The sequence below is a fragment of the Lepisma saccharinum genome, chromosome 13 (genome assembly GCF_977018435.1).
Source record: "Lepisma saccharinum chromosome 13, izLepSacc3.1, whole genome shotgun sequence".
In the NCBI taxonomy this organism is placed as follows: domain Eukaryota; kingdom Metazoa; phylum Arthropoda; class Insecta; order Zygentoma; family Lepismatidae; genus Lepisma; species Lepisma saccharinum.
Window position 1 is genome coordinate 22,987,744 of NC_139241.1, and position 26,295 is coordinate 23,014,038.

The following is a 26,295-nucleotide window of genomic DNA, read 5'->3' on the forward strand; positions in this document are numbered from 1 at the left end:
GAAATTTCACAACAGCGCGCTCGTATTTCCCATAAGAAAAGCATTGCCCATAAGAGCCCATTGTGTCTTCTGAACGTGAAAACGACTCTAGCATTATAAGTAACTTCAACATACTGCATTCTTTTTGATAAATATGATTTCAACCAATCATTGGCTGTGCCTCTAATCCCGTACATATATAATTTTTCAATTAGTATTTTATGGTTTACACAGCCAAAGGCTTTTGAAAGGACACAGAAAATATTCACAGTATTTAATTTTGAGTCCATCGAATGTAAATTATTAGAAATAAATTCATAAAGTGCAGTTTCTGTTGACTTATTTTCTATGAATCCATTCTGTCTAGATGTAATTATATTAAATTTGGTAAGAAAGTCACAATCTTTTATGCATCAGTCCTAGGATATTATCTAACCATGATAATAGTGATATTGGTCTATAATTATGAATACTTGAAGTGTTACCCTTTTTATAAATAGGTATAACTCTTGATAATTTAAGCTTGTCTGGGAAACTGCAGCTCTAAAAGATTAAATACATGAAAAGGTAAGAACTTTTAAGATATTGTGGGAACATTTTTTAGTTATAACATCTGGTATCCCATCGTATCCTGTACTTTTCTTCTTCATATGAGCATTTATGAGAGAATCAAGTTCGTGTTCAGTTACATGATATATAAACTTAGAGTGATTATTAGTTTTAATTCCTTGATAACTATTTTTATGTGCAGGAAGTTGTTGGACTAATTTATCAATTTGATTTATAAAGAAGGAATTGAAGTTTCCAGCTAATTTTTTGGGATGAGTTATTTGTTCATTTGCCACTAGTATTTTATTAATTAGATATTTATCATATATCATTCCGGATTCTTGTTTAATAATATTCGACATAGCTTTACCTTTATTATTTGAAGTGGCAATTAATTTATCATATTCATATTTCTTTGCAGCAGCAATTACCTGTTTGTAAAGTTTTTTTTTATAGGATCTAAAATACTCCTTAAAATAAGGTCGGCATTTACTTTAATAAGCCTATACAACATTTTTTTCATTTCACATGATATTCTAATTCCTTGCGTTATCCATTTTTTAATTGGAGATTTCTTATTTCTATATGTTTTTGCAGGAAAGGCTAATTCAAAGTTGTACTGGAATATATTTATGAAACCATTGAAATGTGTCATTGACAGATTGAGCTCTATACACATCTTCCCAAGTTTCAGATTTTAGAAGTTTGTTAAAATAATTAATATATTCTACACTAAAATTTATTTTATTGGTATATATAGCTTCCTTATTAATTTTGTTCTTGTTGGTTTTTAGGTTAAGATTATTAATTTCAAGTTTTTGATATGATGGTCAGACAGTCCAGGTTCACCTATACTTGATATGCAATCACTTTTGGTAATATTAGTGATTATTTGATCTATACATGTTTGAGAAGTAATTGTGATCCTAGTTGGTTTGTCAATTATAGCATTTAAATTGAATTGTTTTGATAAATTATTCATATTTTTAGTTTGGGTATGCTTAACTAAAAAAAAAAACAATATTTAAATCTCCACATATAATTAAGTTTTGATTCTTTTTGTCAGATAATCCATAACTTTTATAAAATTATGAAAAATGACATTAATATTGCTGTCAGGAGTTCTATAAATTACTAATACTAATAGGTCAAGGGAATCAATTACAATACCCCAACATTCAAAATCTTTTTCCTGATGATAGTGATCAAGTTTAAGTTCATCAGTAGCCATTTCCTTTCTTACAAAAATACTTGTACCTCCCTTATTATATTTAGATCTACAGCAGCTTGTGGCCATTTTATAACCAGGCAAGTGTGCACTCTTAATTTTTTCACACTTGTACCAATGCTCGGACAAACAAAGAATATCACATTTTTCATTATAAATTACAGTTTCCAATTCAATAATTTTCCCATTTAAGCCCTGAATATTTTGGTGTAGGACATTATTTTTGGAATTACTTTCATTGCTTGCTTGTTTTAACTTCTTTTTGATGTTCATTTCACTATTTCCATCATCAACTTACGAAGATTATACTTGCGAGGCAAGTACTTTACCAATACTCTACAACATCAACTGTGTATTGTCCATTAATATATAAGGGTGTGTTATTAATATAAATATCATCAGCATTAGATTTATAAGATTGTATCATGAAACTAGGCCATGTTTTATTACTAGAGCCTGGAAGTTTGGCAAAATGCCTCGTTTTATCTACTGCATATATTGATAAAATTTTTCCGGATATATGTTTTTCATGTTGTTTCGAATGTTTTAGAAGCCTTTTCATTTTGCCTATTTGGGACCCCACTGCCTATTTTTAATTATAATGCCTTTTTTTGCCTTTTTCAATGAAATTTGACAATTTCTTTAAAAAATGTGTATATAAATTATTTTTCTCCCAAAATACGTTGTTGGCATTTATTTTTCTTCCGTTTATTATGTGAATAATTTTCGCCTTATTTAAGTAATATTGAACTCACGCATGTTTCAACATTGCTCAAGGAGAAAAGTGTAAGAAAAAAGTATTTCAAGCTCAGTTAGGATATTGCCTTTCGGTTAACATTTCCTTGTGCATGATTGACTGCTGAAAACCTGTTGCAGAACACCTGCACAATTACGTAATCACATCCAGTGTCCATGTCAGGAGGTTATTGACAAGAAACAGCACTAATGCCCAAGGGCCTTTGCATGGATTCCAAAATCAAGTTCTCTATCCTTAGTTTAGTTCTACACTTTGGAGGGAAAGAATCGTGTTGTTGTCATCATGCCGAAATTTAGTGTGCCATTAAGTGGTAAGTTACATGGTTACGTGCGTGAATTTGGTGAAAGCACATTTTCAACAGACGGTACAATTCTTCTCTGCAAGATATGTGAAAAAACAATCAACCATGAGAAAAAATACTTTATATCTCAGCATGTGTCAACAGCAAAACACAAATCTGCAGCTGCTAAAATGATTGGGCAGAAGAAGATATTCCTAATTTCAACAGTGGGCACTTCATCCAACAGGCAATCTCAGTTTTCTCTTGAACTGTGCAAAGCCTTCTAGGAAGCAGGAATGAATGCCTTTCTAGAAAGTGGAAAACAAGTCACTGAGGAAATTCCTGGAGAACTACACTAAAGAAACGGTGCCCTCGGAATCTATGCTGCGGAAAACATATTTAAGCATCTGCTAGGAAGAAACTCTGCAAAGAACTGCTGCTGAAGTTGTTGGAAAGAAGATCAGGATTTCAATAGATGAAAGTACTGACGCTATGGGACGCTACATAGACAACGTCATCTTAGGAACTATGGAACCAACATGCGGAGAATCCTCGTCATTTCTTCTCACGTCAGAACAACTAGAGAGAGCCAATGGTTCGTCAATAGCTCAGTTATTCTCAAATTCCCTACTTCTGCTCTGGCCAGATGGTGTACATCATGATGACGTGTTACTTTTTATCAGTGATGCAGCTCCCTATATGAAGAAGGCTGCCAAAGCAATGAAAATTCTCTTCCCGAACATGCTTCATATCACATGTGTAGCCCACGCAATGCACAGAATCGCCGAAGAAGTTAGTGTTGCACCCAGAAATGGACAGGTTGATTTCGAACACAAAGAAGATATTTCTGAAATCTCCCTCTCGAACCCGAAAATTTCAGGAAGTTGCATCTGACCTTAGTTTACCTCCGCAACCAGTCTTGACGAGATGGGGAACCTGGATATCAGCAGCTATATATTACGCTAACAACCTTGAAAAAATCAGTGAGGTGATCGATGCTCTTCCAGAAAATGAAGCTGCTTCAATTCGTGAAGTGAAAAAACGCCTGTGCTATTCAGAACTGAAGAACGAACTGTCGTTTATTTTTGCACATTATGGTGCATTTCCAGAGACAATTACAAAGCTAGAAAAAAGAGGTGAGACTCTTATAGCATCTATGAAAATCTTCGAGGAATCTATGCAGCAGATGATGGATGTGCCAGGAGAAAAGGGGTCAGCTGTTGCGGAAAAGTGCAAACGGGTAGTGAGTGCAAATGAGAACTTGAAACAATTGAAAACAATTTGTGATATTCTAAAAGGTGAAAATGCTGTTACCGAAATGAGTCCAGCTACATTAGCTTGTTTTATGTAGTTATGTGCAATCAAGACGGAGAAAACTGAGATGCTCTTCCCAATGTAGATTTTAACATTTTACCAAAAATTAAAGATAAAAGTACGTGACTTCCAAATGTGCCTTTTTTCGGATATTTTGCCTTTTTTTCATTTTTAGTGCCTATTTTCCACATTATAAATGCCTTTTTGCCTGCCTATTTTAACGAAAATAAATGCCTGAACTTCCGGGCTCTATTTATTACATAACCTGCCTAGATCTAGTTGTTTCCCTGTTGTGATAAAATCAGGTAATGCTATGCTTTCCTTCCTATTGTAAACATTTCTATTCATTATATAGTATTACCTCACTAATTTCTTTACTTAACCTATTTTTCCCAGTCCAATTTCAATGTTGACCATGTCTTGTATGCTCTAGCCTATTAAATTTACTTACATCCACCACTGATACATATTTGAAATGTTTACAAATGGTCTTACATTTTGCATTTACTCGACTTATTTCATCATTAACTACAGACCATTCAGGTAAATCTAATCTGTATTGTAAGTTGACCACTACTACATTTGTGTGGGTTACCTTTGTCAGATTTTTTTATAGAGTTTTTGTGGCACCATCTTCTAAATTCTTTGAGGCATCATTGCTCCCCCCAGTTATCACTTTAAAGTCATTCGAGTTCATTCTTCTACATGATTGGTCAATGTTTTCCAAAACCTGATTTAGGTTTGCCTCTTATTTTACCAGTCCCATGCATGTCCTTTAGATTGTCCTTGATTATACCTGCTAAGTTTTTTCCATGACTATCACTAATTAGGTTCACTTTACCTATAAACTTTTAGTCATTCACTCCACATCTAGATCATGATGAAGGATTTTTAGATATCCTATTTATCAAAGGCACATGGTCAGTTTTTGAAGTATCCTTCCACTTCCAAGAGGTCAAAGATGTTATTTGAAGTAAAGTCCTTTTTGTTTCTAATATTTTTTAGTCTATTTGTCTTCCCTTGAATACCTTTGCTCCAAGTAAACTCATTTGCGTTATTACTTTTGTTTAAGTGTCCAGTGAATACCTCCTGGTTTAATAGCTTGATTTTGAGTTTATTATTTTCAGCCTTCATATTTTCCAAATCTTCTGTTAAAAGTTCCACTATTTTCTTGAGATTAACAATTTCATCTGGGGGAATTTGATTTGTTGGATCCGAATATATGTATCTGATTCAGTCACCAAAATGGCAGTACACTTTTCACAAATTCAATAAATTTATTGGAGCGTTGTCTTCCTTAATTTCACAACACTTGTCAAAGTGATACCATGAATCACAAACATCACATAATATGCCATTCTTAACTACTTTAAGGCATTTATAACATTTGAAATCAAATACAAATTTAACTTTTTTACAGAGCGATTCTGCTACACCACTCTCACCATCTGCGATTGTGAACAACCTGCACGTTATGTCAAATTACGTTAAATTCATATTTTTAGATCTTAGCGCATGTAAAATTCACACAGGGCGCCTCGTCCGAGTTTCCTCCTAATGGCAGCCTGGAACATAGGATGTCAAGGAAGACAATGAGGCAAATCTATTCATCTGACAAACTTTGTAATTATTTGTCCTTTGCCACACTCAACCAGTATCTCACATCAGTAAGATAATGGAACTAATTTATGTAAATTCATGTCAACTTTATCTGAAGCAATGTCAAACATGTTTCACACTATGGAAGTTGAATGAAGAATAATAGATTAATGCAGAATTGAATAAGCAAAATTTGAATGTAACACTTTTTTTTTCTTGTTTTGTAGGTCTACTAGTTAATACGTATTTAATTGGAGTCCAATCTTGATAATCCATAATTTTTAATACAACAGTAGTGTCAGCCAAATTGGTAGTAGTCAACATCACATTGAAAGGATCATACATAGTACTGATTCAGGTTATTAGGATATAATAAGGTTTCGGGAATTTCTTGATTTACCATGTTTCTTAGGATATCTAAGATGATGAAAGCTCCTATGTTTTATAATTTATTTTCCAAGTTCATCCGCTTGGTATTCTCTACTGGCATTTTGTATGTTTTTTTTTTTTAAATCTTAAAAACTTCTTTCAGTACATCTATTTCGTTTGTCACATTTTTCCATATTTACTGTTCATTTTATTTAAAAGAAAAATAATATAAACTGAGATGTCTAAAATTTTGGCATTATGGCTTAATATTTCTTACTTTAGGACTGGTTAAAATTTAGTTATACACTGAATTGCTTATAAATTAGTTCCAAATTTATTTGTATGAATGTGTCAATATATTTCTTATCATTTTCCCCTCTGTAATGAGCATGCTCTATTATTTTGTGTGTCTATTCACCTGTGTAAGTTACCTCATGTTGGAAGCTGATACCGTGTGTTTTTGTTAGTTCTGATAAGTTACATTGTCAGAAATTAGCAGATTTTCTCATGGTAGATTTTCATACCTTTTAGGAATTTGTCATTAAAATTATGGTGTATGTTAGTAACATGTGTTTATAATATTTGTTGAATATATATGTGATGCATTTTGCACGGGCGTTGGTTTTTTAATCCACTTCATACACAGAAAGGCTAATTGGGGTAGGGCCTACAGTTTAAAGTGGGGTCTGAATCAGTGTATGTCACGAGGGATCCTGTTTTTGAATCCCTGCCTTGGCATGGTTGTTCTTTGTGAGTGTCCCTTCATCAATTTTATATCATCATTTATCCTCATTGTCACAATTACCTTAAATTGACATAAATGTGATGTTAAATAACAAAAATCAGTCAATCAAGGAAACATTGTATGTCACCAATGGGCATCACATCTGGAACCCGTTGATTGTTAGCCAACTTTGTTAATATTAGATTTTTGCATATGTCTTCATTTTGCCTACGAAAGACTCTAGTGAATTGTTTTTCAACTAATGGGCCATTTCTTTGTATGGACACTTCTATCAATTTCACCAGGCCATGAGAGGTTTTTCTCAGGCAGTTTTCTACCAATCAATTTAAATCAAATTAACTGTAGTGATAAATTTTCCAATATACGATTTCCCATATAGTATTAATTGGATTTTCTTGGTGTTCAAGTGCTACTTGCTTATGATAATCAAGACTTACCAAATAAGGAATGTTGGTTAGGGAAAACTACTCCAAGTCCTTAGATGAAATAGTTGACACAATTGTAACCTGATTATATATTTTTCAACAAGCCTAAACAAAATTGAAGTACTACTCTTTATTATTATTTCGTTATTTATCATACTCATCAGATTTTAATTACAAGGGCTCATATTTATTCATGTATAATGGTAAAACATATGAAAAAATATTTGCAAGTAAAAAGTAGGAGCTACTGAGTTCAGGCATTGACTTTTAAAGAATAGAGTTTTGCCATGCCATGATCTCGCAAAGGTTCAGAATCACTGTTCTAGTTTAGCTATGAGAACTATACCTATGCACTACACCTTGCAAAACTCAAATCTGTTCTAATGCGATACTTTGCAGATAGTCTTTTTTGTTTGTTTGTTTGAAATTAATATTCCAGTATCAGTGTGTTTACATGACCATGACTAAATTCAAAATTTATATTTCAGAGTATACAAAATAAACTTAATGTGTGTGTCTTTTATGACATAGTGGTAAGGTTGTCACATTGTAATCAAAGTGTTCCATGTTTGATTCCCAGTGGAGGCACATAGTGTTTCGGATCTCATGTTAATCTGTAGTTTCAGTCCCAAATTAGCACATCTTTCCATAGAGTGGACTTAACTTGAACATTATTCCTTGAAAGAAAATGCTGAGGAGTTTGAGATTATTCATAATTTGAACACATTTTACCAGTTTTTATAATATCTCACTCCTTATTAATCCAAAATCATAAATTAAAAAATATACTATTCAAACAACTTAACCCTATGTCAATAATCTTGTCAATGAAACTCATACTTCTCAAATTTAGAGGGGAAGAATTGAAATTCAGAAATTATATCACCTTGATTTTATTTGTATGATTGCACCATTTTAATGCCCTTTGTTTTTACACTGCTGGACAAGTTTTCTTGTGTGTTTTTTAGGTCATTTAATCCGTAACTGGCATGGTACCAGATTGTAACATAAAGGGCAGTAGTGTGGTCCCATGGACCACCACCTTGAATTCACAATTTCCATAAGTTACCGAAACCGTAGCAAGCTTTTTCACAAATTATCATGTATTTTGGACCTTCTTTATGTGATTATGAAAAACATTTGTCCACTATTTCCATTATTATGGTTTTTATTACTCAATTTACATAACACTACAAAAATCTGTCTGTTTTCTTAAATGGCTCTGTAAGTATATTTTAATGTGACTAAGGTAAAAACAATCATTTAATTGTTCAATTATCACAGAACATACATGTAATAACCCAAGGAAAACAATCACAAAAAAGATTCTGCACAATTTTAAAATGATTGATTGATTTGCTTTATTTTACTTCACTTCTTGTGCCACTTTTGGCTAATTTGCGAAGATGGGGAGTTGTTGTGATATGATGAAATTGATGAATGAACACTTGCAAAGATCCATTCCCAGGCCTGGATTCAAACCTGTGACCCCTGGTCTTGTAGCATGCTTTTAAGAGAGAGAAGATCTAATTGATCATAGCGATAGTCATTAGAGATAAGTACTTCATTATAACTTTTATCAGACTCCAGATCTGATAATTCACTTCCGCTACCAACTTATTCAAGTATGTCAAGGATATGTTCACTAAGAAACAGATCATCAACTCTGATTCTCTCACCATGGCCCTTGCCGCAAGACTTAACTTGCGAATTACAGTTGGTCCCACGAGTGTCTATTGCTCTGAAACTAAAATAAAAAGTGGTGCCCGCAGGTTACGTAATATTCCTAAATATGAAGCTGCCGAAAAGGATAAGGATGTACATGTTATTGCTTCTAAGACTGAGAGCATTGTAAAGCCCATGGCTCCCAGGGAATACGCCATGCCAGTTACAGGTTAAGTAGTCAATACGTGTTAATTAAGAAAAAACTTAAAACATGCAAAGTTTTGGACTCTACATGGCTGGCTCTTTCAATACCATATGTCATTCTTGCTTCTTCAGCGTCAATCAAAAAGTAACTCTATAATGCCATAAATGCAGTATCTACAGTCACAGATATGATAGTGTTGTTACGTTTAAGCCATTCTCTGGCTTAAACTGCTTGGCTGCGAGAGGATGTGTGTATGGGGTATGGAATAAATTACGCTAATTGCCCTTTATTAATATTTAATAGAGTCCGCACAAGCAAGGGAGGATGATTGCGCACGAGCCAGCAAGATATCTAAACACTGATAATGATAAAATCCAAGTGTCACCACTGTACCTGGTTTCCTTCGTGGTTCCTCAGCTGAGTCACAACGTGGCACTGTATCAGTCCATCGAAGGTGTCCACAGTGGGTACACACAAACTTTTAAATGGACAGTCTTAACACTTTCACTCGCAACACACTTTGCGCTTCGCTCTCTCGACCAAAACTCTCCTTGCGACCTCATCTGGGGACTGGTGGCGTTTTTCATTACACATCATTTTATTTCCGGCTCGTGACATGCCACCTCCCCCTGAAAAGATATGGGGTTTACCAGGATGCAAGCCCATTTCTTTATTTACAAAAAAATATAAATAAGTATGTACAATGACCAGTCCCTGAATTAATGATTGCACCCCGTATATAACACAATTCGTCATAGGGCAGTAGGCTTGTATGTAGTGTCATATTAACAGGGCCTGTATGTTACGAAGAATAATACTCTAATTGAAGTGTTGCACTGTTCTGTCGTGTATTCCGAAGCGAACGGAACCAAAAGTGGCAATTATGGTGGTTTTGGCAGCATCTCATGTACGAGTTTCACGACGTACATGTACGTGACACTGTGGAAAACACTTAAAAAAAGATATCAGTGGTGACAGTAATCCAAAGTTAAGTTAGTAGGCCTCAAAATTTGAAAAGAATACACAAATAAGTTGATTGGAGACAAAATTATGTTCGCAATATTAATTTAATGTGGGATCTTCTTGCCACTTATGGATGACTTCTGGATGTACTCTGGAGAAATGGCTTCAACTTATTTCTATGACAAGGTACATTAGTGATGACACAGCAAATTATGATCACTATCAGCGTTTAGTATGTTATAAAATAAAATTTTGAGCATGAACAGGAACAATTGGTAAATTTAATCAGGGTGTAAATAATAAGATTAGGTACATAGTATGCATTCGATTATAGCAGAACATATAATGAAAGGTCGTCAGAAAAATACATATAAATGGGAGTACCAAATATGTAATAACAGTTAATGTAAAAATGTGTGAATGGCAATATTTCATAAAGTCAGAAAATTGCAGTTGTAATAAGGAAAAATTTGATATTTCTGTCCAAATCGTGTATGTTGTGTTTGGTAGGTGTAAAAGAAAATGTGTTTCTTTGTGAGAGTTTTGTTCATTTTTAATGATGCAGCACTCTCAATTCACTTCATTGATAGATAGGACACATCTGCATGATAATAATTTAGAAATTAACATACTGTCATATATTAATTATGTTGATAATATTGCCGTTTACATGCCAGAAGTTACATGAATTGTAGAAATATGAAGGGAAAGAGTGGATAAGACTTTGGTACATACAGCTCTGTAAAAGCATTTTGGCATGTTGAAGGTAGTTATGAATTATTAAAATTCACAGAATGAGAATTTTACAGCTAATGAAATGGAAAATGCATTATCTCCGCCAACAGTGAGAACACGCGAGCCCTCTTCCCATATGCAGTAACTACGTTCATCACGTTCATGCTTTTTCGTTTATGTACATAAATGCTAGCGAAGCAGAAGGTCGTGTTGCTTCGGTATCGTCCTTAGGAGTCCATCCGACTCTGTGTGGAATCACATCATAAAGTGACATCACGAGGAGAAAGGGTCGGCACAATCTTGTATGAGAAAGAAGAGGAAAAAAAATGTTCTGGCAAGTGTTGTCGCATGTATGAGATCTATTTTATTTTCTTCTTGCTCTGTGAGCTAGAAGTGCAGATTTTCCTCCATAAGATGAAGAGAAAACAGAATTTATAAGAAGCAGCACAATTTATATGTGTTATTCAGTTTGGTAAATTATGTAGTTCATGAGTTGTTACTATCACTGTTCAAGATTTCGTCGCGGCGAGGAACTATAAAGGATGATGATGATGGTCGTCTGCATTAGGAAGTAGTTGTTTTGTGCTGCCAGTGTTTCAATGTTTCTCCCAGTGTCGTCAACTTCTAATGTATAAGGTTCACTAGTTGTGAATTATTCCAAATAAAACCCCTCAAGAATAAGGACGATATCCGCTTGTATTCCTGAATGTAAATTTAAGGTGTTCACGTTATCTTCCTCTGTACCTGGTTGATTGAGAGTTACCATTTGTGGTGTGTAAAGTTTCATCCTGACCGACGCTATCTTTTGTTCAAACTCTTTTCCTTGCTTGATCCCTTCAATTCTGTAATGGTTTTTGTCAAGTTGCTCGATTACTATGAAGGGGCGTTTGTACTTGCCTAAAATAGCTTTGGACGTCTTTGAGAAGAGTTGATCTTTCCATAAAAGTAGCATTGATCTTTCCACAAAAGTATTTGATCTCCAGGTTTAAATGATGCTTGAGAATAATGAGGATGAAGCCGTGCCTTGTTCATTCTGTGGCGTTTGAGGATATTTTCTTGTGCCAAAAGGCGTGAAAGCTTCATATGTTCCAGCCATTCATAATTGCTTACATGCTGCAGTGGGGTTTGAAATATCACATCCAGTAAGGTGCGGAAATGATAACCCATCAGTAAATAGGTAGGTGAGTACTGTGCAGATGAATGCAGCATGTTGTTGATAGCTAAGACTGCTCTTGGTAAGAAATTGGACCAATTACTGTGTTTGGCACTGACGTAGAATTTGATCTTTCCTTCCAGCGTCTTTTCCATTTTTTTCAACTAAGCCAAACCTCTGATGAAATCCTGGGCTGACAAAGCTTACTTCAATTTGGAATTTGTTGGCCAATTATTTGAATAAATCTGAAGTTTGACCTGGAAGTTGGTCGACAATGATTTTTCTTGGAAAGCCAAATGGCAATATGATTTTCGTGTACAGAATATCCTCTAAAACTTCAGCAGTGAGAGAATGTGTCGGTGCGGCTACTATGTAACGCGTGGCTGCCTCAGTGCACGTGATCACATAGTGATGTCCTTCTGGCCCTGATGTGACGTATGGACCACATTGATCCAAGGCGATAATTTGGAGAGGTGTCAGAGAAGTCCTTGTTTGTAGTTCAAAGTGCTTTGGTTGGCAGGACTGCTTAAGTCATGCACACTTTTCACATTATTTGGATTTCTGAGAAGGAAAATAATAACATTCCTTCGCATAGGAATATGTTTTATAGTTTCCAAAATAGTTGAGAGCGTGTGGAGAAGAGTGCACCTTTGAACCATATATCTCATAATGAATTTGGGATGCACGTGAATAGCCTTTCCTGTTTGTCTGAACTTCGAGTCCTTCTGTAAATAATGTCATCTAGGAGACGGAATTGCTGCTGGCTGATTCTGTCATATTTACAGTCGGCTTCTTTACTTCCAATTAAATGTAGGTAAATATTTTTGAGAAAATGATCAGCTTGTTGTTCATTGGCAAGGTCAAATTGATGTGTTCTCAGAACACACACAATTTCATATTCTAGGAGAGGAGAAAAAGTTTCATCTTGGATCCATCGTCTTACGGCTAATGGGGTCCGAGTCACTGTTGTCAGTTCCCTTTAGATGTTCAATAATGAAATCATCATAAATGTAGGAATGGTAACTGGATCATTGAGTGGCCGCGGTGGCTCAGTCGGTAACGCGTCTGACTACCATGCTCAAGGTCCCGGGTTCGATCCCCGGCCGGTTCAAATCCGGGAACTTTTCTAACGGTGAAAGCGGCCCCGGCGCCCACCCAGCGTCGAATAACATGGGTACCTGGGGGAAACCCTGGGGGGTAAAGGCGGTCAGGGGCGTGATGCTGATCACATCACCCCCACTCACGACCGGATCAAGAAAGTGTGGGGCGTTACCTCCACACCCCCTATACGCCTTCATGGCGTGGTGCTATGCACAGGGGAACACTTTACCTTTACCTTTTTTTTACATGTAGTTCGTGTTTATGCATGAGGGAGGTAGCGATCCAATTTCCTTTAGGGGATGAAAATCTGGGAATGGGGTTTTATATATGGCTACTGTCACTGGTTGTGCAATTTATTAGATGTACTTTTACCACAGCTTGTTCTCTAGGGTTTAGTTTTACTTCCTCCTATGTTGTGTAGGTGGGTTTGGATACACTCTTATAGATGTTTTATGTCGATTTTGTATAATTTGTATACTTGTTGCTGAGCATTCTTTTCTTTTTGCAATTTCCGAGAGTCAAAACGAGTAATTTGCAAGGTTCGTCTATTTGTGACTATGAGGACTTTATGTGCTGTTAGAAAGTCATTTCCCAAAATGTTGAGGTTTTCTGACCCTTCATACAGAAGTGCCATATGCATAAAAGGTTGATCAGCCAATTTGAAGTGAAAGTTTGTTTCGTTTGTTATTGAAAATTTTGGTTGTTGATTTTTAGTAGAGGAAGGATAATTTTCTCAAATTTATCTGAAATTACAGCGTTACCTTCCTGTGCACTAGTAACTAAAGTAACAAGATTACATTTTTGTTTATGTTTCTTCTTTCTCACACGTCGTCCTCACATTTCATCTTGACATTCCGAACGCAAGAACAGATGTTTGAATTCACCTTCAAATATGTCCTTGTCAGAATTTCAATGAGTGCAAAACATGACATGACACTGTCTATTTCATTAGAATGTTCTTCTGAGAATTGCTTTACACATGAAAGGGCTATTTTGGCTGCGGCTGCTGAATTAAAGCTGAAAGCGCCTGCGGCTAGGTGTGGGAAAGCAATTGATGTTTATCCTAAAGTTAAAAGTAAATTTAGGCAGTTGACAGGATTTTCGCAAAATTTCAAGATCTTGGTTGTTTGGATTGACAGAATGAAAAATATAATTAGCTGGTAGATTGTACACTGGGGTAACACTGACTTCACCAAGCTGTTTTGTGTTGAAAATTTTAAGTTCATTATCTAATTGCTTCCTCACATCTCCACCATGTTACGTTTAGTTTGTTCGCCAGCTTAAACTGCTTGGCTGTGAGAGGATGTGTGTATCGGAATGGAATAAATTACACTCATTGCCCTGTAAAAATATTTAATAGAATCCGCACAAGAGAGGGAGGATGGTCATGCATGAGCCGGCAAAATATCTAAACACTGATATCGACAAAATCCAAGTGTCACCACTGTACTTGGTTTCCTTCGTGGTTCCTCGGCTGAGTCATAACGTGGCACTGTATCGGTCCATCAAAGGTGTCCTCAGTGGGTTCGCCCAAACCTTTTAAATGGACCGTCTTAACACTGCCACTTGAAATAGTTACAATGCACATGCTCTTTGCCAGAATGTGCAGACACAAAGTTCAGTGCATGTGAAATATCCTTTAATTTATATCCTGCAAACTTCACAGTTGGGGCTTCATGATCTCTGGATTGGATGATTGATTTTGTTTTTTTAAGTCCACTTTATGCACAGTAAGGCTAATCAAGACTGCACCTACAGTTTCATGTGCAATCCGAACCACTATGTGCCTCCAATGGGTATCAAACCTGGGGTCCCTTGATTACAAGGTGGCGACACTACCTCTGCGCCATCGGGGAGCCTGGATTGGATTGTGTCTAGTGTTACATATCAGTCATGAAGGACCATGTGACTTGGATCATCACCAGTGACACCCTCACAGTTATTTGAAAGGAGAAATTTCCCTTCTCCACCGCAATCCCTCCTGTTGATATGGTATCTCAAGATAGATTATGCTGATTTTGATGGGGGTTAAATTACTAATTTATCTTGTTTAAATTGGAATTATATATGAATGTAGGATTTAAAATTCTTCTACTGTACCTCTGACTAAGGAGAGAAGGCTTACTCAGTTATTTTCATTGATTTGTATGAACGTTTTACAGAATATTTCTGAAAAAAAAAATTGCATTTGTTTTTGTATAATAAATACTTAACTACATATTTAATTTCAGAATTAATGGTACATGGATACCTTTGATGTAATGAATAAATTAATCCTGTGGAGTGATTTATTTTGACTTGATGGATATTTCTACACATTGAAGATATAACTGAAAGTGTTCATGACAAAAATGGATGATTACCACAAACTGACAGATGTGGAGATATTAGATACACTTAGCAGTTTGAAGAAGGAGCTAATGGCAGAGCTATGTAAATTGCCTGAATGGAGTGAAAATCAAACTGTTAATTTGAATGCAAGGTAAGTTGTTCAGATGCAAAATGTAATTGAAATTTTACAATGCAATTTATTATATATGCATCTTTAATCTGTTCCCTTTTTTGTTTACATTCTGATCACTGTAAATAGATAGTTAATTAGTAATCTTCATTATTTTGTACTTTTTAAAGTAATTTAGGGAAGTTACCGAACAGAAATAATTTTAACAACGTGGAGAGTACTGGAAAGTAAGTTTTTTTATTAAGTTTTGTTTTGCTTTGCTTGTGGATACCATCTTTTAGGTGCTATTTGCCCATAAGATATACAATGTTTGTACACTAGGTTTATGTGTGTTTTACAGGGATTATCATTTTCTTTGTTCCTTGCATCAAAATCAGGTTTAGTGATCAATTCAGTGGTGGCCCGGGGGGGGGGGGATATGCTGGAGAAATAGAAAAGTTCACCCCCCCCCCCCGGATAATAATAATAAGCAATTCTTTAAAATTAATGTTAAAATAAAGAAGGAATGTAAATTATTATTCATTTAATGATAACTGCTAACTAATAATATTCTGAAGTAAGTCTTGAAGCTTTTCTGTTGACAAATGATGAAAATATTCTCTCTGGAGGTGAGTTATGGAAAAGATTCCAAGCTTTTGAGAGCTAACGACACATTATCTTCAGGGTGGAAGTGCAGTCCTGAACGTCATCCTGGTGTGTGTATATATTCATGGAGCAGATATCCTGTTGAGGATGGTGGACCAATCAGGTACTGTGTCCGCCCTTCTGGTTAACTATTGCTACCCAGGCTAGATCCAGTTCGAACCCTGTGTCGTAATTACGGTTCTCTTTTTCTTCATGAATGGCAATTGCTTCCTTGATGATGAAGTATCAGTATCCTGAAATGCTGGCTATAATTTCTGTGTTGTTGAAATCTGGTCCTGCCCATCTGCCCAACATATGTTTTACCACATTTGCTGATAACAGTCAACTCCCGGTGTTTTGACACCTAAGTCATCCTTGGGGTTGTGTAGAAGGCTTCTGATCTTTGAGGTTGGTTTGTGAATGTTTTTTTGTTATGTTTCTTGAGAATTTGGCTTATAATTCTGGAGAGATTTCTGATGTATGGAAGGATGGCTATCTTCTGGCCAGCTTTGTCCGGGTTCCCTGGTGTGTTCATGTCCCCTGATGTGTCCGGATTCCCTGGTGTGTTCATGTCCCCTGATGTGTCCAGATTCCCTGATGTGTCCGAATTCCCTGATGTATCCGGATTCTCTGAGGAGTCCAGAGTTCTTGATGTGCAGGTTTTCTTGGGCAGTACTAGTTTTAATGTTGTGTTCTGAGTACCTGTTCTGTCTGAAAGCTGTGCAAAGATGCTGTATTTATTTTAATAGATGCTTTGCATCACTGATGGAGATGGCCTGGTGTAATAGAGTGGAGAGTACTGGTGCTCGTTGAGATGATAGTGATAACTGTTGTCATTGAGATATAGATCCGTGTGAGTCTGTTTCCGGTATAAGGACTGAAAGCTTTGAATCTTCTCCACAACACACCTGGTCAATATCCCGAGAGAATCTTTTCATAATTATATTCTATTTTATTAAAAAACAACAATGGACTTTTGTGGAGTAGCAGGCTTACTGTAATATACATTCTATTGTTGTAATGAATTTCAGCTTCTTGTAGTTAATTTAATGATTAGTCTATCAACAGTTTGCTGCGGAATGGTTGTGAAGTGCTTATACAATGTTATCAAAATATCCACTTAATTTATTTTAACTTACGTATTTGACATAAATTTTAAAATATCTGTGTTGTTGTTATTACTATTATTGTTTGATGTCTATGATAATTCCTCCTCTCCCCTTAATGTTTGATATCCGCCCCTGGGGAAGTGGCTGAATTCAACACTGAACAAGACACTTAGTAAGTCATCTGGATGATTCAATTTTGATTAATAATGAACTACTATTTTACAACATAAGGCTTGTTTGTTTCTGAGTTAAATTTGAGAAGTCTCACTTGTATAAATGTGTATTCAATTTGGAGTTACTGAATCTCTCAATGTCATATTATCATCATACTAACAATGAAACACTTAGGCAAGGATTCAATGCAGAACAGAAAAATTGATGAAAATATATAAAATCCATTACCAAAGTTTTTTCTTTTTACATTTTATATCATTCTTTGTTGGTAAGAGTGATTGTAATGGTCACCTACAGGCTGTTGAAAATGAAAAGTTAATGAAGTGTTACTGTTTTCATATTTTTTATACATAAACAGAAATCTGTACTTGCTCTTGCTTATTCGTAAGCCATAGCAAAATGGATAACTAAGTCTGTAACTTAACACTGTTTGTGACACCACTTCTGTAACTATATGATGTGATGAAGAGTTTGATATGTCATAAGACCAGATGTTTTCCTGTCCCCTGGGTGTAAAAAAAGTTATGAGCCAATACTGCTTCAAATGTATGGGTGTACCTCTATACCAGCAGTATCAGTATTGGTAAGTATTGTTTGATGTCTATTTATTGATAGCAGCCGATACCTTTCTGGTATTTTTGTCTTAAATGTGGTGTGAAAAAATACTGCACAACAGTTTCATGGAGTCTAATTATCCTGGAAAATACAAATTTATTTTTTTAGTTTCCCACCAGTTTTGCGTGAAAAGCTGGATTTTGTGATCACTTACGTAACACATATTTTAATATTCTGTTTAATATTTTAGAATATTTTAAAGGAAACTGTTGGCAAAATGATGCATATGATTACAGTGGAATACTTGTGGTGGATGTTTGTACTCTTCGCAACATCTTAATTGACAACATATCGCTTCAGAGCCAACAAATAGTATCCAACTTAGAAACAGTTTTTCCTTCTAAATTAAAACGTTCTTGTGAATTTCTTTAATTGTTTCACATTGCATGAAGTTAGAAACCCTAAACCAGTAATATAATATGGAATTAAACGAAACTCGTAAATTGGAAATACGAATATTGATATTTTTTTTAAGAGTATTTGTTTTGAAATTGAAAATAGGGGAATTTATGTGCAGTTGGAAACACTGATCTGGTTCTCCACCACCTGGAGAGAATTGACATCACATTTCAATGCAATGAAGCAAATTTCTCTCGATTTTAGGCAAAATTACAATAAAGAAAATTACACAATACCAGACGATTCTACAAAGTGCGTCTCTTCCCTGATCTGTAGCGAAAAATCATTCAGAACTGTGGCAAAATGTTCATTTAACTGAGATCAACTTGTTTTGCAGAGTTTCACGTTGGTAATCTCCTGGAGCAATTGGTTAGACGGTCATCTTGTTATACTTTTTCGTCAAGAACGAAACATTGTATGTTCAAATCTCACCAACTCCTGATTATTTTTTGTATTGTTATTTACCGAGTACGAAGTGTTGTAATAATGTAATATAACATTATATTAAATCACTGTAAATATTTATGCGATGCATACCTCGGGAATGTTTCTACTCAACTTCTTGATTTTTCAGTGATTGGCAGTATTTTTGCAAGACCTCTCTATTCATTCAGCTGCCAAAAGTTCCAAAAGTTATGTTAACAGACATTAAATATTTATATGTCATAAATATATGTTTTTAAACAGGATGTTGTAATCAATGTGTCCCAGATTTTATATCACGTGGAGGTTCATTGCACAGTGGTTTGGATTCCTGTTTTAACTGTAGGTCCAGTCCTGATTAGCCTATCTGTGCATAAAGTAGACCTGAAACAACAACAACACACACACATACACACAAATATTATGCTCTTTGTTTGTGCTTTTCACTGCGGACCTAAAATATACGTCAAATGGTACAACCACAGATATTATGCTACTGTATATTCAATGTTTGAAACTACCCACCTCTGACTTTATATCATATGTTTCTGCATCCGGAAATGCTGGATGTAAATCGCATAAATATAAACTGAAATATCCAAGGAACATAGATAAGCATTGTTGTCCAAAGCCGTTTACTTTCCGAAAAATATTTTGCAAAGAAGTAGGATTGAACCCACGACCTTTCATTCCTCAAGCAAACACGATCCCCCTACACCACACAGTTCATGTTATTTTAGGCACTCGGTTCGATGGATAAAGATATACACATTTCTATTGTGGTGTAGTGCAGTGTGAAGTGGAAATTTTTAGGTGTTTGCTGGAGTTTTTAGGATAGCTGAGAAATGCTTGTAGGATTAAACATGATGACTAAGGCTCGGAAGTTGGTGACCTAAAAAAAAATCAAAAGATAACCTATAAAATGATCTAAAAATGGTAAAAAAAATATTATAAAATAATTTTCCCTGTAAAAATGAAAACTTGATTTTTTCATAAATTACAAGAGAGTAAGTCGATGAAGCCAGTTATTTAGTAGTTGAAACCACTTAAGCAAAGGGGAAGAGAGGAACTAAGTGATAATGTAGTTTTCTTTGTTTACTTTAATGTTACATAAAGTATACCTCAAGGTTTTTCTTTTTAAATCATCTCCTTTCTGGTGGAGGCACATAGTGGTTTGGATCCTACTTTAAACTGTAGGTCCAGTCTCGATAAGCCTTAGGGCCTCCCCGATGGCGCAGTGGTTGCATCGTCACCTTGTAATCATGGGGTCCCTGGTTCGAATCCAGTTTTCAACTGTAGGTCCAGTCCCGATTAGCCTTACTGTGCATAAAATGGATTTAAAACACCAAATCAATCAATCAATCAGCCGATTAGCCTTACTGTGCATAAAGTGAACTTAAAATACCAAATCAACCAATTCATCTCCTTTCAGAGTCAGCCTTCTACGATATTGAAGTCGGCCAGCATCCAAAAATACAGTTCTGCTTCTCGTATACCAGAGTATAATTTCATTTAATATTGTGACTAATTTCACTTTAAAACCACAGATTAAAGATAATAGTGTCCAGCAAAAGAACCTCAAAGTAGGCTTCACACAAAGTATTTTAATCCACTGCCAAACATTTCAGTTATGAATAATATTATATTTTCCCATTGACTGTATTTTTGATTCATGGTGAATTTGCTAAAAGGACCATGTCAAGAACTTTAAATATGTAACTTTTACTAGTAAATGCATTTGAAATGTATGAAAGAACAGGGGAGGAGAAAGATAAACCTCTAAAATAAATAAAAATGCAACAAATACTGTTAAAAATACTGACAAATAAACTAAAAGCCAAAAAAGGCTGAAACTGACATTATATCAGGTTTTGCATTGTTTTTAAGGATAAAAAAAAGTTGATTATTCATCAACTTTCGGACCCTTATTACTAATTATAACCATTGTAAATGTTGGAGGGAAGGAGGCGGTTTATTTAAATTTTTCTTCCTGAGGGATCGTATCGTCCCATATCTCCACTTTATAAAACAGAAAAAAAAACAGGTTCATATTTCGAAAATGACTTGCAATTTTCTACCACGAAAATATGTTTTTCATAGTTTGAAGTTCCTTAGGATGCACTTGCAAGGTATCCCATTGTTTTAATTTCACACATATTTTATATTCCATATGTTGAATATTCTTTTCCTCTCTCTTTTCCTAAAGTTTTTGGAAAAAAGCCAATGTTTCTTGGCAACTGGGGTCTGGTTCAAATGACTATTTTTTGCTCTCCTGTTCCTACTTTAAACAAACAACAAAATACTTCATAACTAAACAATTGCTTGTTCAAAAGATGGAATTAAACACAATTTACAAAATATGACAACCTCAATAGAAATGTTCATCATTTTTTCCTTTCAGCGTTTCTCGATTTTTTCTGAATTCGTTGCCATGAGGAAGTTATAAACATGACATTAAGTGTGAATTGGCTTTTTCAAACAGGTAGCAAATTTTAACGTGAGCTACGTGGAGAAGAGGTAGGGTGCTTGATTCTTACAAGGGAGGTTGTAGGGTCGATTCTCAACCTAGGCAGGGTTTTTTTCAGGAATATATCGTTGGGTGTAAAGTTTATCCATCATGCTAAAAAGTTAACATTGCTCTCTGTATTTCACGAGGTGAATGGAGGCCTCTCCGATGGCGCAGTGGTAGCGTGGTCGCCTTGAGATGAAGGGGTCCCAGATTCGATACCCGGTGGAGGCACATAGTGGTTCGGATTCCACTTTAAACTGTAGGCCCAGTCTCAATTAGCCTTACTGTGCATAAAGTGGACTTAAAACACCAAATCAATCTAATCCACGAGGTGAAAGGAAATAGTAAGAGGAAGTTATTTAGATGATAGGAGGAAGTCACATGCCATGTGGAATGCGCAGAATCAAGTTACGTAAAGCTAAGTCTGTAATGGTGGTTTTGAATATTGCAAAGTATGGGGGGGAAAGTTTGTTAGATCTGATACTCATACTTTCTGCTAAAATAAGACACACATTTTGACCCCATTAAGTCTTGTTTCCATGATATGAAAAAGTCAATATGCTGACCAAGGCAGAAATTTATTTTATTATAAAACATAAACTAAATGTATCGTTTCAACCTTCTAGCAAGGTCTTCTTCAGACTCTGCACCAAGTACAAATGTAACAAGGTACAAAACAGGAGGATATATATACACAAAAATTACTCCCCTCCAGACTTTTAGAAAGTTGTTCTGGAACATTCTAGCAGGTTGCTTTCCCTAGTCAACTGTACTTTCACCTAAAAGGCTAAACATATTTTCTTCCTTGTAGAATGTGTTTGGACTCTTTATCTCATGCTCTTTTTCCTTCCTTCTTCTCTCCTTTTTTTTCTCTTGTCCTTTCCACTCTTTCTAACACCTTCCATTATTTGTTGATCTTCAGTCCCCCATTCCAGTTCATTGTATTTTCTTCACCTTTCTTTATTTCCTTGGCCTCCTTCCATTTTCTCACCAGTCTTCTCTTCTCCCTTCCTATCTGCTTAGCCTCATCCCACTCTATGTCACATCCTGTTTCTCTCGTGTGTTTAAATATCACATTTCTCACTCTCTCTCTTAAGTCGTGCATCATCTCTATGTTGTTTCAACCTGTCTGACAGCCTCTTTTTAGTTTTTGCTATGTAGACACAGACATTTTTTACATTTCACTTCATAGATAATCCTTTCCTCTTCTCTGTTTTCCCTTTTCTTGTTTGCATACTTTGCTATTCTTAAGATGCCTCTCCCTCCCTTCCTGTAAGTTTTAATGCCCGCTTGCCTAAGCACTTTGCATATCTTTTCTTTCGTCTTCTCCATACTCCTTATCCCAAACCTCCTCTCTTTTTTCTCTTCCTCTTTTTCTCTCTCTTCCAATTCTCCCTTGCCACTTTTCTTCCTTCTTCTGTTTATGTCCAGTCTATCCTCCTCCTTATAGCCATTCTTTTCCAGCTGTTTCCATAGGCTATTTTTTCGCCTTCTTTTTCACATTCTTTCGTGCATATTTTCTTGATTCTCTCCTGCATATTCTTTATGCAGATCTGTGGATGATTGTTTTGGCATATGAAAGGGTACGAAGAGCCAGCCCAACATATTTGCCAAAGAAATACAAGATGAAGAAAGAGGGATATTATTGGAACTCGAAATAGAAGGCGAAGACAAGATAAGCTACCTAGATATATTGATGAAAAGGAAGAGAGGACAAGAAATTGAAACCGCTTGGCATCAGAGAAGTTTGCAGCAGGGTATTCTGCCACAAAAGAAGTGATGCAAGTGAGGTTACAAAAATGAAGGAAAAAAAGAGAGAAGACTGGTGAGAAAATGGAAGGAGGCCAAGGAAATAAAGAAAGGTGAAGAAAACACAATGAACTGGAATGGGGGACTGAAGATAAACAAATAGTGGAAGGTGTTAGAAAGAGTGGAAAGGACAAGAGAGAAAGAGGAGAGAAGAAGGAAGGAAAAAGAGCATGAGATAAAGAGTCCAAACACATTCTAGAAGGAATTAAATATGTTTAGCCTTTTAGGTGAAAGTACAGTTGACTAGGGAAAGCCACCTGCTAGAATGTTCCAGAACAACTTTCTAATAGTCTGGAGGGGAGTAATATTTGTTTATATATATATCGTCCTGTTTTGTACCTTGTTACATTTGTGCTTGGTGCAGTCTGAAGAAGACCTTGCTAGAATGAAGGTTGAAACATTACGTTTAGTTTATGTTTTATAATAAAATAAATTCTGCCTTGGTCAGCATATTGAGTTTTTCAATACATTTTAGATAAAAGGCAGTGTCGAATTAACGATTATTATGAGGTTTTGAATTTTTTGTTTGTCATTCACTATATAAATACTTAGTAGTAGTTTCTCTCTTGCTATAACCATTTACTTATGTTAATTGGTGATTTACTCTTAGTTTTAGACTAAGTCTTTACGAAGGAACGGACGTAAATTTACCAATCTTTGCAATTTGAACTCATTGAACTCTCTCCTTCATTACAGTAATGCGCTACATCACTACTTAACATAACTGTATGTTTTTTTTTAGTATAACGAAATAATCAATATTTTCGGTGCCAGTGAAGAATATAAACAATACATAACTTAAATAACATTACATTTTGCATCCTGAATACATATATGTGATCTGTGAATTAATCATGATGTATGTGTTAACACAACATTTGAACAATAACTAAAAGAAGTTTTAACCTTAAATTCTTGAAATCTGCAACTTCTAACGGGGAAAATGCGCAGAATGGATGTCCCTCAAGTATGCATTGGATTCATTTTTTAAATATTACAATATCAATGGTCTCTGTTCAGCAAACCAAAAAAAAAAAAAAAAAGAGGAGAGGGTGAGATTTGAACCCGTGACCTTTGGATAATAAATCTTTTCTTCGAGCAAGGCCTCCTCATCTCCAGGAAGCTATCAACTCGCAGCAAGCCACGACACCTAGCGACCTGTTGAGTGAGATGAGTCAAGGCAAAATGGATAATAAACCCGCGACCTTGCATGCTTGATGAAAAATAAGGACAGTAGTGTCTAACCAACTGCTCTATGTTAACTTGATGACGATATGCCCTTAAAAACATGTTGATGTTATGAAGACTCCCACCTCCCTATGTTTGAAGCACATTTTCTTGACAATTCGTGAAAAAAAAAATTTTTTTGAGAAGTGCTCGATATTATGCAAGGTATTGAAAATAAAATGTCGCATAAAATCCTCACAAATTTTCTTCTTTCTGCACAAACTTGAAGGCGATTTCATCCAGGTGGAGAAGAAACTGTATTCAGTGTTTCAAACCCCTCTAATTTCAAGTCGAGCAAACAGAATAGTAAAAATTCCTCAAGGTTCTTTTTCCAACTTATTATTTCTGTTTGTACCTCTTTCTTGCACACTCTCATCTATTAATTAATCTTATTAGTTAAATAACAAATTCAATCACTATGCAAACACACATAATCTTTTGAACTATTTAATTAGCGAGTAATGAAATATATATTTGAAACAAGCAAATTAGAGTGGAAAATCACAAATCAGTTTTATCTCATTATTGGCACTGAAACAACTACTTCTGTGATGGTGAAATTGATCCCTGTCTGCAGTTTATTGCAGGGTGAGGGTCATAATAAATTATATTTGAGAAATGAAATGTTCCAGATTTCATGACATGGATATATATTTTTTATAGACACTGAATTTATGCGAGTGTGTGTTTTGTGTGTTTGTTAGAGCTGATCCGATACCACTTTGATCCAATAGCGATACTGATGCTTGAAAATTGTTGCATTTGAAACTTGGCCAAATGATCAAAATGCCAGAAAAATATTGGGGCCAGTATTGGTAAATAAAATCCAACAGATACATCAGTATTGTCTCAACCCTAAAATTTATATTTATTTTTCTTAACACCAATAGCAGTGTTAATTTACCCATGCTTTGCTGGTACAAGGTGCAAAGATTTATTTGACAATATGAATGATCTACAGTGATGGACACTTCATCGTTTTTTTTGATTCCATTGAAGATCAATGTTATGCCCAGATATGTCTGTAACTGTCACTGAAAACCAAAAAATAAAATAAACAAATGTTCTGGTTTGCAAGTACTTTAGCAAGGAGTGTCTACGTCATGCATAGGAAATGTAATATTTGTATAATACAGTATCCTTCCTTAGAATTCATTATTTTATGTGTGCTCTTGGTGGGGATGTGATATATGATGAAATTGATAAATCGACTTTCACAAACACCCATGCCAAAACATGAATTCAAACCCAGGACCCCTGACATTGTAAACACTCCACCATAGGGGCCACTTAATATATTTTTATCTTCCATAATTTCAGCGAAAATATGTCATCTGACAGCAGAGAAACAAAATTTGAGGGGGAAGTTATCACATCACTGGAAATTCAAATTGGGGAACACACTATATCCCAATCACCAAGTTCCAGCATGTCCTTTAAAGCAGAAGATATAAACATCAGGAATACTTCAACACACAAGTACAACGTAAGTGAAGTGCATGACATTTATGGAAATGGATTTGATAATGTGCCTCCATGGATATTACCAGATTCAAAACCTGATATCAGTGGAAGTGGTAATATGGGAGAGCAGTCATTAGTTCCAAAGGAAACTATAAATCCAGTCGAATGTAAGGAAAGCAAATGTGACACAGGAGATGAATACCAGATGTCATTTATGAAAAGAGAAGATGTGAAGAAGGAGGAAGTTGTGAAACAACGTGATGAAGTCCAAAATATTAAAACAGATGAGAGAATGACTATCAATCTGACAGAATTGGATTTGAAGAACTCAATAAAAGATGAAGAAGATGATACCAGGTAATGAATAATATCAGTATTACTATGAAATACTCTCAATAGACCTATTTTACATGT

General features: G+C 35.3%; 1 protein-coding gene across 1 annotated transcript in view; it reads left to right on the top strand.

Annotated features, from left to right (window-relative positions):
- Positions 1-26,295, top strand: part of LOC145996725 (uncharacterized) — a 39,045-nt gene that overhangs the window by 8,947 nt on the left and 3,803 nt on the right. Inside the window, exons 2-3 of the mRNA XM_083133251.1 lie at positions 15,299-15,549; positions 25,738-26,238. Coding sequence (XP_082989377.1) covers positions 15,410-15,549; positions 25,738-26,238 — 641 coding nt within the window. The 5' untranslated portion in view covers positions 15,299-15,409. The remainder of the gene's footprint in view (positions 1-15,298; positions 15,550-25,737; positions 26,239-26,295) is intronic.